At 54.2% G+C, this 18,056-nt stretch overlaps 10 protein-coding genes across 10 annotated transcripts; 2 read left to right on the top strand and 8 right to left on the bottom strand.

Moving 5' to 3' along the window:
- Window position 1: 1 nt before the first annotated feature.
- J4E84_005185 (uncharacterized protein) lies at window positions 2-1,153 on the top strand (the record flags this gene model as incomplete). The annotated part of the gene is made up of 1 exon (XM_049387782.1): window positions 2-1,153. One exon carries the CDS (start codon window positions 2-4, stop codon window positions 1,151-1,153), a length of 1,152 nt encoding a protein of 383 aa, XP_049244760.1.
- Window positions 1,154-1,671: 518 nt separating this feature from the next.
- J4E84_005184 (uncharacterized protein) lies at window positions 1,672-2,426 on the bottom strand (the record flags this gene model as incomplete). Its single annotated transcript, XM_049387781.1, has 2 exons — window positions 1,672-2,155; window positions 2,203-2,426. The coding sequence occupies 2 exons, from the start codon at window positions 2,424-2,426 to the stop codon at window positions 1,672-1,674; spliced, it is 708 nt and encodes a 235-aa protein (XP_049244759.1).
- Window positions 2,427-3,205: 779 nt separating this feature from the next.
- Window positions 3,206-4,189, bottom strand: J4E84_005183 (uncharacterized protein; the record flags this gene model as incomplete). The annotated part of the gene is made up of 1 exon (XM_049387780.1): window positions 3,206-4,189. The coding sequence occupies one exon, from the start codon at window positions 4,187-4,189 to the stop codon at window positions 3,206-3,208; it is 984 nt and encodes a 327-aa protein (XP_049244758.1).
- Window positions 4,190-4,766: 577 nt separating this feature from the next.
- On the bottom strand, window positions 4,767-6,059 carry J4E84_005182 (uncharacterized protein; the record flags this gene model as incomplete). Its single annotated transcript, XM_049387779.1, has 1 exon — window positions 4,767-6,059. The coding sequence occupies one exon, from the start codon at window positions 6,057-6,059 to the stop codon at window positions 4,767-4,769; it is 1,293 nt and encodes a 430-aa protein (XP_049244757.1).
- Window positions 6,060-6,551: 492 nt separating this feature from the next.
- J4E84_005181 (uncharacterized protein) lies at window positions 6,552-7,028 on the top strand (the record flags this gene model as incomplete). The annotated part of the gene is made up of 1 exon (XM_049387778.1): window positions 6,552-7,028. One exon carries the CDS (start codon window positions 6,552-6,554, stop codon window positions 7,026-7,028), a length of 477 nt encoding a protein of 158 aa, XP_049244756.1.
- A 380-nt stretch (window positions 7,029-7,408) lies between these two features.
- SRK1 (MAPK-activated protein kinase Srk1) lies at window positions 7,409-9,610 on the bottom strand (the record flags this gene model as incomplete). The annotated part of the gene is made up of 3 exons (XM_049387777.1): window positions 7,409-8,534; window positions 8,593-8,837; window positions 9,077-9,610. 3 exons carry the CDS (start codon window positions 9,608-9,610, stop codon window positions 7,409-7,411), a joined length of 1,905 nt encoding a protein of 634 aa, XP_049244755.1.
- A 1,918-nt stretch (window positions 9,611-11,528) lies between these two features.
- Window positions 11,529-12,689, bottom strand: J4E84_005179 (uncharacterized protein; the record flags this gene model as incomplete). Its single annotated transcript, XM_049387776.1, has 1 exon — window positions 11,529-12,689. The coding sequence occupies one exon, from the start codon at window positions 12,687-12,689 to the stop codon at window positions 11,529-11,531; it is 1,161 nt and encodes a 386-aa protein (XP_049244754.1).
- Window positions 12,690-13,391: 702 nt separating this feature from the next.
- On the bottom strand, window positions 13,392-13,997 carry J4E84_005178 (uncharacterized protein; the record flags this gene model as incomplete). The annotated part of the gene is made up of 1 exon (XM_049387775.1): window positions 13,392-13,997. The coding sequence occupies one exon, from the start codon at window positions 13,995-13,997 to the stop codon at window positions 13,392-13,394; it is 606 nt and encodes a 201-aa protein (XP_049244753.1).
- Window positions 13,998-14,525: 528 nt separating this feature from the next.
- On the bottom strand, window positions 14,526-15,736 carry J4E84_005177 (uncharacterized protein; the record flags this gene model as incomplete). The annotated part of the gene is made up of 2 exons (XM_049387774.1): window positions 14,526-15,648; window positions 15,729-15,736. 2 exons carry the CDS (start codon window positions 15,734-15,736, stop codon window positions 14,526-14,528), a joined length of 1,131 nt encoding a protein of 376 aa, XP_049244752.1.
- A 521-nt stretch (window positions 15,737-16,257) lies between these two features.
- Window positions 16,258-17,541, bottom strand: J4E84_005176 (uncharacterized protein; the record flags this gene model as incomplete). Its single annotated transcript, XM_049387773.1, has 1 exon — window positions 16,258-17,541. One exon carries the CDS (start codon window positions 17,539-17,541, stop codon window positions 16,258-16,260), a length of 1,284 nt encoding a protein of 427 aa, XP_049244751.1.
- Between the last annotated feature and the right edge of the window lie 515 nt (window positions 17,542-18,056).

Here is an 18,056-nt window from a genome sequence, read left to right as displayed (position 1 = left end):
CATGTCAATTCACAACAAGATCCAGCAGGCAGCGCAGAGGAACGAGGAGCTCCTTCGTGGCCTCGAGGACACAGATTCGGCGCCCTCACAGCTCAAGCAGCAGAACGCCTACATCGCTGACCTCGACGCGCAAATCAACAACATCAGGAAGCGCGTCAACGACCTCAAGCAGAAAACAGCCAGCGAGCTGAAAGACCACGAAAAGTACCGCGACTCGCACTTCCGCCGCTTCGCCCACAAGGCCAGCGGAAAGAAGGAGAAGTTCGCGGAAAAAGCCGCCAAAGAAGAGAAGGAGTACTTCGACGCAATCCAAGAGCAAAAGAGCGCAGAAGACGAACTCGCCTACGCGAAACAACTCCGCGCCGAAGCTGAAACGCGCAAGAACGAAATCGCGTCGCAAGCCCAACGCCACACCACGCTCCAAGCCGACCTCGACGCGCTCTACAACTCCATCTTCGCAGGCCACACGCCCGAGTTTCCCGACGAAGACCGCAAAGAAGATGCCTGCAACGCCGCACACGCGCACGTCCAAGACCTGACCCAACGCCTCGAGCGCGAGCGCCACATCCTCTTCCTCCTCGGGCAGACGTCTGTCAAGCTGTCTGCCGCCCGCGAACACCTCGACGGCGCATACGGCATGTCGCAATACGACATGTTTGGCGGCGGCACAATGGCCAGCATGCAGAAGCGGAACTACCTCGAGCGCGCCGAGAGTTCCATCCAACAAGTGCGCATGCTGCAGCAGCAGGTCAAGCAGGTTGCGCCTGAGATACCGGGGCTGGGTCAACTCAACATCGCCATGGGTAGTATATGGAGCGACGTCGTATTTGACAATATCTTCTCCGATATGCAGATGCACGATCAGGTCAAGCAGTCTATTGCGCAGGTCGACCGCGCGGGAAACAAATGCGGGGAGATTATTCGACAACGCGAGGCGCAGGAGAAGGGACTGCAGGGCGAAGTCGACCAGGCAAAGGCGAAGCTACAACATGCGCGGTTGCAACTGCAGCAGGCGCGTGAGGAGGCGTTTAGGAGGGTGCTTGGAGGACAGCAGCAGAATGTGGGTACGGGAGGTTTTGCACCGCCTGCTGGTGAGGCTCCGCCGCCGGAGTACACAGCGCCGGCGGGTCCTCCTCCTGGGTACTCGGCTTGAGCCGTGAGGTGGTGGTTCATGCGTGTGGCTTGCTGATACGGATGGGGCTTGTGTTCGGCCCGTATACCCTCCATATTCTATGCTGTGGGGCTCGGCGTGACTTAGTTCTAGTAGCGGTCGATAGAGACTGTTTATACGAATGGGAATAGTTTGTAATGGCATCTGGACTTCGGCAATTGTTTTGAGCTTGTCGAAGATAAGCTCGCTTGGTTTCTGGAAGGTGAACCGATACGGAGGCTGCAACGTTGAAGGGGGCACATCAATCGAGAAAAAGCCGAACAGGCCTGCAGCCTACATCAACATGTAAACCTACTAGATAGGTGAACTAGCGTCGATGTAGGCTCTAGACCTGTTCAGCTTTTTTCTTGTATGAGGTGGGGGCTAGTGGCAGACGGTTGATGAGATAAATGATAGTTTTGTAATCAAGCACTACATTAGTGAAGAAGGCATGTGGTGGTTTCAACTGAGCAAATATCATGATGAGATGCTATGTTAGGTACTGCTATCTACACCACCCCTCAAATGAAAGCCTCGTCAAGGTAGTTTCCAAAGTTGCTGTCACGGAAAGACGGCGTCGCACTACCGAAATCCGTGTTCTCAATCGCACTCCTCGCCGCCGCCGTCATGCTGTCCCACGCAATCAACGGCTGCTCTCCACCTTGCGTAGTCGTCTCGATCAACTGATGGTTAACCGGGAAGATAGACCTATACCCGATCCTCGGCCTGGTACCAGTGAGACTAGGGTTGGTAACTTTGTCGTAGTCGCCGTGAGCAGAGATGGCGACGCCGCGGATAGTAGCGGTGGTGGACTGGGCGGACAGCCAGACGACGATGTTTTCCCAGTCGTGGCGGTGGCCGAGACCGGGGCCGGGGCTGTCTTTGGGCATGTACCAGGAGTACATAATGGCGTAGGCGCCGTTGTGGGCGGTGGCGCGGGCGTAGACTTGGCCGGGGGAGGAACTGCACCCGCTGTTTGAGGCGCCGGTGGGTTGGAGGCCGCCGCTGGAGGGTGTTAAAAGGATTCACTTTCTGGAATACGGTTGACTTACCCTGTGTCACCAGCGGCGTTCACAGCGGGGAAGGGGACGCAGCCGTTTTCGACTTTGAGGTAGGGCTTGTACTTGAGCATGAGCTGTCCTACGATGCCTGAAGGAACGGTCTGAGGGAAGCCAACAACAGCATCGTGAGCGATGACCGCACGGCTTTGGAGGTTGACGGGGGAGGCGAGGACGACACTCGCGGCTGCGAGGAGCTGGATGGCAATGTTGAACATCTTGACTTCTGCTGAGAGCGAATGGAAGGAGGAATGAACGGTGAGGTATGTCAAGCGAGTGACAAAGTCTTTGTGCCGGGAGACTGGCTTGATCTTCAAAAGATGGTGGCTGCGGTGGTTTTATACGAAGTCTTCGGCGTGTTCAGTATCATGCGGCTCTTCCCGATATCGTGCTCACTGAGTCCTCAAGTCTCTCTCAATCTCAATGGGGAAGTTCACGATACAGACTAGCAAAAGCGCGATACGAGCAGAAGCGTAGGAAGCACACAAACAGCGCACATGCCCTGATATACCACCACCAATTGGCCGTTTATCCAGCTCCCTTGGACGCATAACAACGTTTCCGACGTTGTCGCTGGGGTACCTGCAGCGCATCGGCGTCCGGCACGGGACGATTCAGACGTTGCATATTCTACGCCCGGAGCAAACATCTGCAGAGAGTAACGCAGGATGTCGATCGACTAGATTGGGAACCACGACGGTTGCATGCCGGCGAATAAGGAGAAAGCGCGTGGCTGATCGCGTCCGAGCCATTGGTGCTTGGCCGAGACTAGGCCGAGTCCGCATCAGGCAGGTGCAGGGGAGGTGAATGTGACATGCTGCAGTCTGGAGAAACAGAACGAGAATTGCATTAGATTCGTGGATTCATGCTGGTGGGCCGCCGAACGTGAGGAATTGGCGTGGAGTGATTGGGCCAGTTAGACGTACCTGCAGTCACGGGGGACAAAAGGCATGATCTCGGGTATCGAAGATTAGATTGTATCTCGCAATGCAGTCAATCATCCGAACTGCCTCCAGACAGTATTGCGCCGGTCTTTTGGTGGTGTCTCCGGGCCTGGCATTAGCTCGCGCAGCAGGTCGTTGATGTCGAGGCCGCGCTCTTGACAATCATGCCATTGCCGTGGGTAGCCCAGGCTGACCTCTTCAAAGCGCGTGTTGTCTATCCAGTCTGTTCGCCTGATGTGGAGATGGCCAGACACGACGACCTTTGCGTTGTACTTGTTGTGCCAGTCTTCGGTCTTCTTTGTGCCGCACCAGAGCGAGAATCGCGGGACTCTGAATAGCTTGACTAGGTCTTCCCGCAGCGGCCAGTGGCCTACTATAATCAAGGGGATATCTGGGTGTGATGCGACAGCGGCAGCGAGCTTCTTCTCCGTCTTCTCGAGAAGCGCATTGCACCATTCGATACGTGACGAGTAGGGGTCGGGATGCAGAAGGTGCTCGTCGGTCGCTTCTATATCCTTTTCTCGCGCCCACTCCAGCGCATCCTCTAGCTTGACATGGCTAGGCCGGAAGCTGTAGTCGTACAGCGTGAAGATGGGCGCAATGAGACATGGACCTCCCTCACCCTCCCACAGCGTGTATGGGTCTTCTGGCGTGATTATGCCGTACTCCCGCGCAATCGCAACGCACTCCATGTATTTCGCCTCGCCCCTCGCGCCATGCTCTTTCTCCGAGGGCAGCGTGTACAGCTCGTGATTGCCTGGCACCCAGAACACTTGGCGGAAGCATTCCTTGACCTTGGTGAAGGCGAGCCGGCAATGCTCCGCCGACTCACCAACATCTCCGCAAAGTATGAGGTCATCGTGCGGGTGCGGCAGGAGCTTCTCGAGAGCATCGCGGTTGCCCTTGAAGGAGAGGTGGATGTCGCTGATACCCCAGAGGCGGCTCTCTGGGGGCGTCTCGGCGGAGGGCGGGGAGCTTGGCGGGGTTGACGTTGTGTCGGCGGCGGCGGCTTCGGCGGCGGCGAGAAGAGGGTCCATGGTGGCGGCGACAATTGACTGCGCAATTGACTACGCGCCGTGAGGGAGTTATATAGTGACAATGTCTCAAACGGACGTGTTGCAAAGAAGTAACTACATCATAGTTCTTTCTCCGACGCGTGTCCGCCGTTTCGACGGGCTATTATTATCGATTCGCACAGACCAGTAAGACGTCAAGCTCGTATCAGGAAAGAACTGTTCATTTACCAAGTCTCACCTATTCGCTGAAACTGTTTGCATCCAACATACGTATAGCAGCTGTGTATCGTCGCGAAACCGGGTCCCCGCGGTCTACCGTTGAGGTCACGATACATAGGTACGCTGGGTTTAGAGTTTCACTATAGTGAGGCTGACATGGTACACTACATTTGATGGAAGGAACTACGCACACGAGTGATGAACATCGCCGATACTTTAAAGAATCGCGCGCAACAATCGATCCAGAATCTCAATATGCTTGCCCATTACTTGTAGCCGTACCAGCTAAATCGTCGTCGTCGTCGTCGTCGTCCCAGTCGCTGTCAGTCGCTGCTAGTGTGTCAAAACTCTCTATCCTCACATCCTCTGCATCGTCCATTCATACACCGTCCCGGCTCTCCCAAGCAACCCCTAATTCTTCAAGAACCTCGTCGTCATAGAACGTCCAGTCGACAGGCAGCGGGAACGTGTCTCTGAGTATGCTACCGCTTTCATGCGCATCTCGAACCCGAGCGAATTCAATTGGGCGCTCAGCTTCCGGGACCTTCTCCATCTCTTTGAGCGTCAGACCATCTAGCTTGATCCTCAGATCTTCCATTATGTGCGTCAAGTCATTATTGCTGGCGAACAAGTGGTCGTTGGTTGTCGGGATCAGGTATGTGTGCTTTAGTATGGGATGGCCGAGTGAGATGAACTGGATCGAATGTCGTGGGTGCTGAACTTCGTGGTATTGCGAAACAAACGGGTTCTCGTAACGTCGAAGGAGAAACATCGCTGACTCGAGGACAGCATCAGGTGTAGTGGGAGCTTTCACGCCTTCAGTGTCAAGCTGGAGACACAAGGTACGTTTGTCGCCCACTTTCCGGACGGTCGAAGGGGGCGGATTCTTCGCAATGTCGTAGTGAAGTTCCTCTCCGCCTTCGTTGGTTTTGCCAGCCGACATAATTACTGTAGGTCCGGTTTTGCGACTTTCTCCTTCTTGTGTAGTAATCCCACAGACTGCAGTAATTGCATCGCTCTTAGTACGTCGCTGGCGCTCGAAGCGACCAATTTCTATCTCAAGAATGGCGTCCCCATCTGACAGCAAAAGACACTCCTGCTTCACCAGTGTCTCGACCGGGAATATGGCGTACGCTTTATTCCACGACAGGAACATAAGTCTATCTGACGTCGCTCTTTCCAACAGCCTCTGAATTGGAGAGGTTTTGTGATGTTCGATGTTCACCCAATAGGGCTTCTTCCGGAACGCCATTTGTCCGTTGCCACATTGCGGCGTACCAGGATACATTTCGTTTGGATCTTGGAGGGTGTAACCTTCCGTTTCGAGGTATGTGACCATCGGGTCTGTATGTTCATCTTGTATGTGAAGAATGAGAGTTTTCACCCTACGGTTGTCGCCTCGCGTGAAGAACCTTAGCAAGTTTGGGCAAACACCGTCGAAGATCAGAGCACCCGACTCTCCTTGCGCGGACCTAAAATCTTTGGGGTTGGTGAAGAAGTTCCGGAGTTGGTGGTCGATGTTGTAGGCCGAGGCCATGAGCCTGGGCCAAAGGCAACCGAAGTCTTTGCATGCCGCAGTCAGTGTTGCGATAGCGCCAGGATCGAGGTACTGCAGGAGGCAAGTCTGGATCGGACCGAGTCGCGGACTCAGCAGGTCAATGAGAGAGGTCATAGTTCTGGGATGGTTGATGGTGTCAGGTTATGTTGATTGGTGAGGAGAGATATGTGGTTCTGGAAATGTTCGAGCGCCGACATCTGTAATATAGTCTCTATATCCCAGCCAACACAACTGCCTCACACACGAGATACTCACTGATAATGATGCCTTGATGCTGGAGCCTATGTCCGGTGACGCAGCTGAAAACGCTATGTCATGTCGCAAGCAATCCATGCACACCGCGATCTTTTTTGGTGTTGCTGCAATCGCGCCTTCCTCGTTTACCGAAGTTCTTCACGGTTGTGGTCAATGCGGAAGGTGCGCTAGGCGGGTAACCTCGTTTGTGTCACGTCGTCAGAATCCGCGGTGAAGGTGAGGGTGAACTCTCGACTTCTCTAGTGCCTTCGGTAACAAGACTTCACCCCCCAGATACTTTCAAACAGCTACCACCTCTTTCTCCAATACCTAGGTATCTTCCGTTGTTCAAGACTACATACCATCAGCTTCATGGTCAATACCGAGGCATCTTCCGTTATTCAAGACTACATACCATCAGCGTCATCGCCATCATCGTCGTCACCATCATCGTCGTCACCATCATCGTCGTCACCCTCAACAATGTCATCCCCAGCCTCCGCAATGCAAATCCGCGCCGAGAACGCCGAGCAAGAAAACGCTGAGTTGAAGCGAGACCTCGAGCTCGCCAACAAGAAGAACGAAGACCTCGCGGCAAAGCTGGAAGCGACGGAGAAAGAGCTTGCAGAGTACAAGCAAGCTGAGACCGACCGCGAGAACGAGCGCAAGAAGGTTGAAGCCGACAAGAAGGCGGCGCACGATGCTGGAGTTGCTCGTTGGAAGGATGCGGCGGTATCTGGGGCTAGTTTGGGTGAACAGTCGCAAGCATTCGTGGGTAATGGGGCTCCGAAACTCAGCCTGGAGGAAAAGTCGGCCGTGTGGTTGGCGAAGTATGGGAAGAAGAAGTGAGACATGCGCCATCATCATGCTATGTACACGAGAGAATCAAGAGTTGTTTTCAAACATTATCATTCATGCTACATGGACAACCATGCCACATCGCACGTTTACTATCATCCATCCATCCATCGCCATGCCAAAAGCTTCATAACTATGCCTAAACCCTCTCTTCTCCCATCTCCATGTCCGTCATCCCGCGGGACAGACAAGAGACCGTAAAGCCATGCCATGAGAGGAGAAACGCAGACAAAGCTCGCATACATGATATAACCAAAAATCGTAGAGAGAACCGGGGGAAGGGCAGGAAAAGAGTGATTAAGGAAACGCAAAAACGCCATCATGACACAGTTCTCATCACCGTCTCACCAATCCTTCGCAAGCGAGGATTGTCATTGGACGGAGATGTTGTTCCTCAGGCCGCTGGGCTCGGGGCCCTTCTTGTTGCGGCGGCCGAGTAATGTCGAGCTGTCCATGTTGAGCTCAAACGCGCCCTTGTTCCTGACTTGGCGCTTAGCCGCGGCCGCAACAGCTGGGGAGTGTTGGCCGTAGCCGCGTTCTTGCTGGCGCGGTTGTGCTTGTTGTTGCTGGCGGGCTTGGGCGGCGGCGGATAGTGTGGTGTTGCGCATCTTCTGCTCCATGCCTGATACATCGGCGCCCTGAGACTTGGGCAGCTTCGCGGGCGGATGTTGCGACGCTGGGTCGTATGGTGCAGACTCGGCGGCGTACTCGTCATCATCCTCACCCTCGTCAAGAGCGTTGAGCGAGTTCATGGCGTTGGCGCCGCGGTAGCCCTGCTTGAACTGCTTCTTCCGCTTGCCCTCCTCTTCTTGTCGGTGTACAGCGTAACTGACATCAAACACTTCTCGCAGGTTGACGGCACCAGGCGAACGGAAGTCCATGCGGCGGGCACCTGGTGACTCAAGGTGGGAGAAGTCTGGCTGGAGGCGCTCCTTCTTGGCGGCGGGTGTGGCGAGCGGTGGCGCGTCGTAAGCGGAGTAGGTAGGCTCGTCGGCTTCGCGTATCCATGGGTGGTTGAGGAACTGGTTGATGTCGTAGCGCTTCTCAGGATCGACAGTCAGTAGGTGGGAAACGAGATCCTGTGCAGACTTGGAGATGTCGTCCCACCACGGCGACAGGAATGTGTACTGGCCGCGGGCGACCTTCTCTGTGAGAGTTTGGATAGACTCGTCGTAGAACGGAGGGAAACCGCAGAGCAGGGTGTAGAGCACACAGCCCAGCGCCCACATGTCGACGGACTTGGAGTAGCGCTCATCCTTGACAATCTCAGGGGCGGTGTAACCGACAGTACCACACGGTGTCATGGTCTGCGTATCCCAGATGACCTTGCTGAGACCGAAGTCGGCAATCTTGATGAGGCCGATACCGCCGGCGCCCTTGCCCTTGACGAACTCGCCCTCGTCGGCCTTGTCTTCATCGTCCGGTCCCCGCGGCTTTGGGTTGCGGGTGGGGACGAATGGTGTGGGGTAGAAGAGAAGGTTCTCAGGCTTGATGTCTCTGTGAATGACGTCAGTAATTATGCTTGGCATCGTGACTGACATCGATAAGAACATACCGGTGGACGACACCTGCCTCCTCGTGCAGATATTGCAGTGCCTTGGCCACCTGGATGATGGTGTGGCGGGACAGGTCCTCGGAGAAGTACGTCAGACGGACGATCTGGTGGAACAGCTCACCGCCAGGGCACAGCTCAAGCACGATGTAGTAGTACTGCCGCGACTCGGAGAAGTCGATGAGCTTGACGATGTTGGGGTGGTCGAGCTGGCGCATAATCTGTACTTCCTTGAGGATGTTCGCTCTCTATAGGGCAGTTAGTGTCTGCCCTTTAAGCCCGTCGTGAAGGGGGATGCTGAGTCGAGCATCGGGGGTTATATTATCGCACCTCGGCTGCTTTGGGCGTCTTGAAGTCCGGATGCACATGCTTGTCCTACACCGGCCTCGCGTTGGTAACGTCCAAAAACACCCAACTGTTCAACGTGTAGGATAGGGGTGACTAGGAAATGGGCAGGGAGGAAGGGGGCTGGAGGGGTAATACTAACCTGCTGTGAGTTCATCTCGAACTTGCGGACGACCTTGATGGCGACCTCGTCCCATTGGCCGGTCGTGTCTCGCGCGCGGTAGACGTTGCTGAAGGCGCCGTCGCCCATCTTCTCGAGGAGCGTCCATCGCTCGAGGCCGGGATACCTCGGCAGCTTGCCCTTGGCCTCGCGCTCCTCGGCGACGATGCGCTCGAGTACCTGGGGGTCGACGCCGGCGCCCTTGGCAGCGGCCTGCTTCTTGTGCTCCTTTTGGGCGGCGTGCGCGGCGGCGTCGCCAGCCTGGGCGGCAATGTTGCGGTTGTCGCCAGCGCCAGCGCCGACGGAGTAGTCGCCATGGGGGGCAGCGTGGTTCTGGAGCGGCTTGTGGTCCATTACGGGCTCCGAGATGCCATGGTGTACGGGGTCCGGGTGCTGGTTGTACCGTTGATGTTGCGACTGGGCGTGGACATTGGAGACATTGGTCGTGGGCTCCGCGTTCTGGCGGGCCTGCTTGCCATGGCGCAGGAAGTTCTTAAAATTCTGTATCGCGGCCATGTTTAGTGTCTGGACGCTGGGAGGTATTACAAAGCCCGTCAATAGCGGGGTCGTCGAGGCTGCGATGGAGAATGCAAAAACAAGCGGGTGCAGCCGTTTGTTGGGGCAGAGGGCAGACGGGCGGTAGCACGGCGGGAATACTCGGTGGTGAGGGGAAGTCAGGGAGGAGCGCTGGTTGGAAAGAAGGTCATGCATGGACGAAGGAAGGAGTGAAGCCGGAACAAGAGAGGAGCGACGTTGCGTCATTGGCGCACGGGCTTCATGACGCTGCAGGCTACATCATCGCCAAACAAGCTGCACCACACGCACACGATATGATGCGTGCTGCTGCCCGTGGCGCCTCAAGCTCTAGCCGTGGTGCATTGTGTGCAGAGAAGAAGCACATCGAACTGTGTAGAAATATGTCGAAATATGTCTTACCTCGATGACTGGGAGGCCCATCTTCTTGCGTCCGCCGCGGGGAGACGTGGTTTTGGACTGCATGTAGGGATTCGATCTCGATGATCGCCTTCGTTTCTGCTTATTGACTCGCTCTGCGGTGGAGGTATGACGCTCGTTTCTGTTCCGCGTCCCGGCTGGGAGATCTCGTGGCTTCCGCTAGCACGAGCAAGGGTGAGTTTGAGGGCGTTTGGAATTGGAAGGATTATTAGATCGCGATGGGTCGTGATGGGCAGGAGAGGCGAGCAACGGCGGTGTCAAAAAGAAGAGGAAACGAACTCTATGTATCGTCTCTAGATTATTTGTCTTTTGCTTGGACGAGGCCACTGCGCTACTCCGCGCGAATACTCTTCAGCAATAGTGGCAGACGCTGACGCCCGCGGAATCTCCGGCAGCCTCCTCCCAGCTCCCAGTAGACTCGCACAGTCGAGCCTGGCTCCATCTAGAGGCTGAGAGGCTCGCTAGGGACGCTGCCGCCGACGCCACGCTGCATGCAAACCTCACTCCGACCTTGGAAGAGGGTCCCGAGACGGCCTGAACGCAGCCCAATGACCGCATATAAGACCAGGGCGAGATATGGCAATCTCATGGCGCATGCGTCCTCCCAGCGCGCCCGCAGTTCTAATTTCTCGCTCTTCGCGTTTCCAACGGCCTAGCAGCCTGCAGGGTCCAGCTAGCGCGGCGGATCCGTTACGTCACCGTCTAGTGGGGAACTTCATTGAAGACGTCAATTTCGCCCTCTCTCGACCTCTGGGCTGAAACACATGTGCCGCTTACGGCGTCCAGACGAATTCACGTAGATCGCGTTGGGCAGGCCACGAGACCTTTTCAATAATGTAGGTAGCTCTAGTCTCGGTCGCGCCGGCCATGTCGGCCCAAATCCAAGGCCTTGACGCATGGGATTCGGTCCGCCCATCTATCATTGCGCGTTCGCAGGGTTGTGAGCGGAGCTGACATGGGGACTGACGGGGACTGACATGGGACGGGGCAGGCAGAGTTCTTGGGGTCAGGTTTGTCATATTTGGATCTGATAACTAATAGACCCTTTCCCACGATATCCTCGTGGCAATCATCTGGACCCTCGTGGCATGACTAATGAACGTCGCCAAGCGCGGATGGCAACCACGTGCCCGCCGCGCTACACCAAGAAAAACAGCGTCATGTCAGTCAATGTTGGATGAGGAATGCGACGAGTGCAAATGTAGGAGAAAGTTTACCGTATGCGCTCAATGTCACTAGTGAGCCGGTAGCCGTGAGAAGATCAGGGTACGGCCGGCACGGAGACAGCAACATCCCGCCAAGCTTGGCAGCGCCTGAAACGCAATCGAGTCCACACGTAGCTGACGGATCCAATCTCTCCACGTACCACGAATAAATCATACGCTATAACAGGGTATGTGGAATGTCAGGCATATAGAACACGTGTTTGCATAGCTCTGACACCGTACCTAAAATTCAATTTGACCTGCCTATCTCTCAACTACAGCGCCTCACACCTCTCACACCCACAATCAAATCCCCACGTCTTCTTCAGCCTCAACATCCTCTTCCCACGACTCAGCTTCCTCTCCTCCCCACTAAGATACGTGATGCACAGCTCCTGTCCGGCCTTGATATCCTTCCCAGCCGTAAAGAACCACGTCCTCCCCTCCCTCCTCTTCTCGATATTCGGGCCGCACGAGTGATTGAAGTAGCTTGCAGCAGGCCAGCACCCGTATCCAAAGAACTCCGAGCCGTCGTCTTCAAGAGACCGAATGCCGAAGGAATTGTGCGAGTCGCGGGATGAGAGGGTAATGAGAGATTCTGCCGTTACGAGAGGGAGTAGTGGAAGCGGAAGAATGGCGAGGAGGTGCAGGTAGGTTCTTGTAAAAGCGCCGAGGTCGTCGGAGCTGTGGTAGGGGGTCTTGTCGTCTGCGAGGGCCTCCACCCGTTCCCATTGGTTGGGATGGAGATACCGCCAGACCAGGCCGCTGACGCAGAAGCTCATCACGTCGGGTGTGATGTTCTGCTGTAGTGCCTTTTGCACGGCCTTCTTGTGTTGCTTCGTGACAGCAACTCCGGCCGTCTGCTCGCTTTCCCGTGCAGCCCGTATCAGCGCCGCCTGTGCAGAGACATTCTCCCACGCCTGCTGGATTTCCTTGACCTTTGGGCGTGGTAAGTCGGTGTCCACCATATCGCTATCCTCTTTGCTCCGCTTCTTCACGAGAGTCTCAACCGCAGTCCATGCCTGAACTCCGACCTCACCGTTCTCCTCCCGCCACTTCTCCTGGCATGCTTCCGAGCAGAAAGCAAACCCCACCGTCTTATCCCGAATGTCCAGATCCCGCCCATAATCGTATCCAAAACATTGCCCACACACCTCACGCCGATATTCGCGCAGTAAAACGGAGAGAGAGAGGTCTTCCGAGCGCCACACTATTGTGCCTTCTGGTATATCCTGCGTAGCGAAAACAGCGCGACCCGCGGTCGGTGTATGTCGGACTTGGAAGAGAGGAGATATCGGTGCGCCCGCTGGCAGATCGCTCGCTTTATCGTTCGGCGTATCGGTCGGATGTATCGAGGAGGCTGAGGAAGGGCGTGAGATGCTGAAGACCGAGTCACTGGCTACAGGAATGGACGAGTCGCTTTCGGTGGCGTCCATTGTAGCAGTGTCGATGAGATTAGCAGCACAGCAAGCGGTAGGTGAGTGAATCGTGTGGATGAATTGATGCTCCTTTCGGAAGTCAAAAAGCAATGCTATCGTCGAATCCACAGTGTATACGGTGAAGAGACTACACCCCTCTTTGTCTATTCGAGGGTGGATGGCTAACGGTCGCGCGGGCTGTGGGTCAGTTGCGTATGTCACGTATACTCATGCCAGAATTGAAAGATCGGAGGAAAGCCATTGTGGGTAATTGGGTATGCGGGTGGATACGTTATCGTGACTGTTGATTGACAGAAGGCGAGAGATTTTTGTGTCGGTCGTGCCTGGCCAGACCGATCTTTGGCCGGGCAGGGTTAATGGCGCTAGTGCACGATAAGCGAGTCCCTGCTTTTTGCTTCCAGAGTCCGAAGCCTCGGCAGGTCTGACACCACGAGGCGACGTTAAACGTGGTGTTTATAATGCTCACGATTATCCTTAAGTGTATGCAAATAGTGATCCCATTAGAAGCAGCTATGTAGCTACCTTATGAAATAGCCTCCTTCCTCGTTGAGGTCTATCGTGCCTACAGACGCAAGAATCGCCCATCTAGGCAAGCACGACTACGCGAGTACAACAACATAAAACCCCGCCCTCCACAATTTCTGAACGTCTTTTTCTAGAAATCGGTAGAGATGAAGGGTTAGAGAGGAGCTCTTCGAGTTAAATCTGAAGATTGCTAACCCCTTCATCGAGTGTCGGCGGACGTGCCTCCCTCATGCCAATCATCTTGTCTTGTCTCCTATTCGCTGGTTTGTGCCTGCAACATGCGACGAACATGGCGTGCCCCTCGGTCCTCATCAAACCATCAACAGTCTTCTTCGAATAGAGCAAGTCCTCAATCAACGCATCGATGCGCTGCGAGAACGTCAAGTGCCTGTACTTTCCCGCCGCTTTCAACGCACGGGGGTCGTATATCGATAGGCAGATTGGACCTTGCGTATGCAGGCGTTCTGCGAGATCGAGAAGATCCCAACATATAGCCTCCATGCTAACGAGGGAGTGAGGCAGAGGTCGTTGGCCGTTCTGGAGTGGCTGCTTCCAGCGCTCGATGAAATGTTTGGACGTCTCTGTTGTTCGACTGACGTCTACCATGGCTCGCCTCATTCGGATAATGTAGGCCCTGCGCTGAGGGTCGGTTTGAGGGATTGTCGTGTCATTGCTGGGTGGATGCCACTTGATGCCGCGGTTGCGCTGGAAGGCTTGGGCTTCGGCGCCGTTGCTGAAGAGAGTAGGGCCGCTGATGCTGGGTGGTACGGGCCTGACCATCTTGTGTTGTGTCGCACGGAAGGGTTGTTTTTTATGTTGGTCAGATCCAGTGGTGCCAATCGAGCTGGTGCTAGTTGTGGTGGAAGTTGGCACCGTAAGAAACGTAGGTTACGAGCCTTCAAATACTGCAAGAGAGAGAGGTTGTGAGCGCAATGGCAGTTTACCGCAGCCGGATTGAGGCCTTTCACACATGCCTCCTATCTTTGTGAAACACTGAATGACTGCGTGGTTGTAAATGCCACCTGCCTCGTATAGGTGTATGCGTTGTGTATATATCGTAGAGTGAAAGAGGAGCTTTTCGTTCAGAACTTGTTGAATGTATATATACTAGAAGTAAAAAGGCTGGAATGTAGCTTCTTAAACAGCGTAATGAAGCTTGTGCAAAAGGTATATATGCCGCGTCGTGTAGTGTGCTTGCTGTTTAGCCAACTGGCACAAACACCATGTCCCTTTGTCTCCTTTGTTTGGTCGTAATACCTGCAATCATCGCAGTCAAGCGTGTGGTCTGCCGCAAAAACGCCTTCCATCTCAGTAATGAGTCGACAACCCAAAGTCCTTAGCAACCTCCCTGCCCACGGCCTTGATATTCTCCACAATCCACAACTGCTTATTGCTAAACACCATCACCGCCCCCGGCAAGAAAGCAAAGTTTGCAGTCGTAATACCAACCCAAATCTTGCCAATCAGCGTGCCTTCTGGGTTCCAAACGTGAATGCCATCTCCACATCCAGCCCACACATTACCCTCGGTATCGGTGTGCAGACCGTCGGGAATGCCGTTGTCGGAGTAGGCAAATGTGCGGCGGCCGGTTAGTCTCTTTGCGTCATGTGTGATGTCGAATGCGTAGAGTGTGGCTGGTCGTGTGACGTTTAGACTGTACCCTGCGGCACCCGTGTCGGAGACGTAGAGTGTTTTGTAATCAGGGCTGAATTCGAGGCCATTGGGTTCGACGAAGTCGTCTGCTACGACAGCAATTTGGCCTGTGGATGGGCTGAAGCGGTAAACCTGCTTCGGTAGACTGGGCTCAGGGCGGAATCCTTGGACGTATGCGTAGTCTGGGTCGGTGAACCAGAGATCGCCTGTTACGGGGTGTTGGCGCACGTCGTTGGGTGATGTGAAGTTTCGTCCAAGGAAGTTTGATAGGATGAGTTCGGATTCGCCAGTCACGGGGTCGACGGAGACGAGACCTGCTGGGTTGACGAAATCACCCTGGTCGCAGTATAGTACTCGTGAAGGTGTTGAGCTGTTGGTTTGGGTGCCGGGTGGGTAGTAGGATGTTGCACCGTTGGCCTCGGCGACACCTGGTATCCGCGTTGAGTTGATTGTGTAGTTGTCTGCGAGATCGATGACGGTAACGTTGATGGGGTTGTTGAGGTCTCCGGCCCAGCTGCTCGTCACGTATAGCTTGTTTGTGTCTTTGTTATAGACGCCAGCCTCATGGAAAGCGTCCCAATCCAGGCTTTCCAGTAGTCGTCCTGTTGCGTTCTCGCCGATCACAGATGCAAAGCTTTCATCGTATGCGAGGAGGTTGATAATATCTGGATTCGAAGCATTGGTGGTGACAATGCTGTTCAGGTACGACGGATCCGTCGCGTATGATAGAAGGTCCACGGGGATGATGCTCGACATGATTTTCGTAATGGTAGCGAAGCTGGATACCTGCAAATCACCATCGCCTGGCCTTCCATCTCCTATATACCTCTCCACTGATCGTCGCGCCGGACACCTCACGGTCCCATGTTTTTTTGCAACGTCACTCACCCGCCAAGTTGCCGATGCGATGCTCGTCCATAGTCGACGGAAATATGGTCGGTGAAATGCAGATCTTGGCTGTATGCTTGGCTGGGTCGCTTGACTCGAGCGGAGTGTCGTGTATATTGCCGCGGTGTTTGCTCCGGTGACTGCTGGTCGGCAACTTCCCCAGGTGCCGTATGCACTCCGCACACATGTTCACTCCACACGTTCGCAGTGTTAAGCCATCGCACTCGCTTGTCAAAGCTTATTGTTGAGGTTGCGCAAGCCATACGCTATTGAAAGACTGAGAACTTCTTGTTGAGGTTAGAGCCGAGCTTTTTGGTAGATCGTCAAAACACGCGAACCATGACATCATCACGACCGCGATTGCACCATCAAATGCCGAACTGCTACATCGCATTTCATGTAAAGTGATATGTTGCTACCTAGGTATAACCATGAATGTCTACTCAACCCCACATTCCGACCTAACTATCGTGCATTCCTGTGCTCTGCAAGCCGCATCTTAAGTGTACCTTGCTCGCTTCGCCGATCTATGGTCTAGCTCTAGCGCTTCTTCTTCTTCTTCTTTTTCCTCCAGCCTTACTTGCTCTTTCCACGCAGCCATCAGGAACGCTCTAACATCTTCATCGAAATAGCACCAATCGTCTGGTCGAACGAACTTTTCCATATCGCACGCTATGGCCGAGCCATTCACCAAGTGATCGTATTCTTTAGGCCGCTCATCCTCGTCCATCTTCGTCAACTCAATTGCAGTCGCCTCGCTCAGTCGGTCGTAAAGCTTTGATAACTTCTCGTGATACAGTGTCTTGCTTCCGGAGTCAAACATCGTAGTTGAGTATGCATGTCGCAGTACTGGATGGCGAAGCTCAGTGCAGACGTTCATCTCGTAGAAGAGAGTTTTGTGGTCGTTCCACTTTGGCAGGCTAAGACGGAACGTGGAGGCCTCAAGAACGGCGTCTGGAACAGGAGATGGCGTAACACCTTCTGTATTTAGACGCATTACCCAGGTGTGTTGATCTCCTACGCGTCGAAGCCGGGTAAGCAGTTGGCAATCTGTCGGGCGAATCTCGTCGTGCGCGTTCCAATGTACGCTCTTAATTTTCATGCCACGTAGGCTGGATAGTCTCAGATCATATGGATCTATTTCCTTGGTATTACGCAGCAGGAACATCTCCCTCTTGACGAACGTGGTATAAGGTAATAGATGGTATGCCTTGTTCCAGGCGATGAATGTTAGCATTCCTGTCGAATACGCGTCTCGCAGAACCATGTGTGTTAGAGACTGCGTCTGGCATCCGGTAATCACGACTTTCAGCTTGCATCCCTCGGGTCCATCCTTCTCATATACGTCTTCTGACAATACCTCTCCGTCGCGGCATCGATTGGGGGCTTCTGCGTTGGTTTCATCTCGCACGTAGTTTTCAGCCTCCAGGTATCTGGTCATAGCATCGACCTCTTGATCGACATATAGATAGATACAGTCGAAACGAGGAAGACCAGCGAAGAGGCAATAGGCGAAGGGGCCGCCAATAAGAGCGTTGCAACGAGCTTGTAATGAGCGGAAGGCTTTTGTGTTCCGGAAGAACGGCTGTAGTGTAACGTCGATGTTGAACGTTCCACTCAGGAGCTTCTTGTTGATATTCTTGTTGATGGTCTTGCTTGTCAACATCAGAGCGACTCTCTCCAACGGGCCCAGGGAGGCCATTATAGCATCTTGGATGGGGGCAAATCGTGTGCTCAGCAGATCGGCGAGCGTGACGCTGGTGGAGCTGGTGGAGGCGCCCATAGTGCCTGAATCTGAAATGCGGTGTGGTTGATTCTCGGTGATGTTCGGTGGAGGAGTAGAATGGTGGGCGTTTTTCTGACGAAAGTCGCAATAGTTTATAACTGATGAGGGGGTTAACGTGAAGTGAAATGCAGCGGCGCCAAGGCTATTGCTGCCTTCCATTCTATTGTGCAATCCTCGAAGGTAGTGGTGCGAGCATTTCACCGCAGTAGCATTGTGTTGAGTTTTGCAGTCATGTGTTAGTACCCATTCCCGAGAGCGTTGTCTCATCTTGCGACTTACATAAAAGATTAGAAGCTGCTCAGGCGCACCTTTGTATCCGCTAGACGTAGTTATTATAGATCTAGTGTGTAGTAGGAAGGCGTGCGTAATCCCCAGCGTCTTTTATGCGAGATTAACAGAGCAGCTAATCTATGCATGTAGCCTCTAACGTTACCTATAAAGGCTTTAAAGTTACTCAGGCAAGCCTATGTAGCCGCTAGACGTTGTTGTATCGCAATTAGATTATTGCTGAG

This window comes from Alternaria hordeiaustralica, assembly GCF_023758085.1.
Source record: "Alternaria hordeiaustralica strain BMP 2776 chromosome Unknown scaffold_8, whole genome shotgun sequence".
Taxonomy (NCBI): domain Eukaryota; kingdom Fungi; phylum Ascomycota; class Dothideomycetes; order Pleosporales; family Pleosporaceae; genus Alternaria; species Alternaria hordeiaustralica.
Note: the sequence above shows the minus strand (reverse complement) of the source record. Positions and strands in the feature narration are given on the sequence as shown.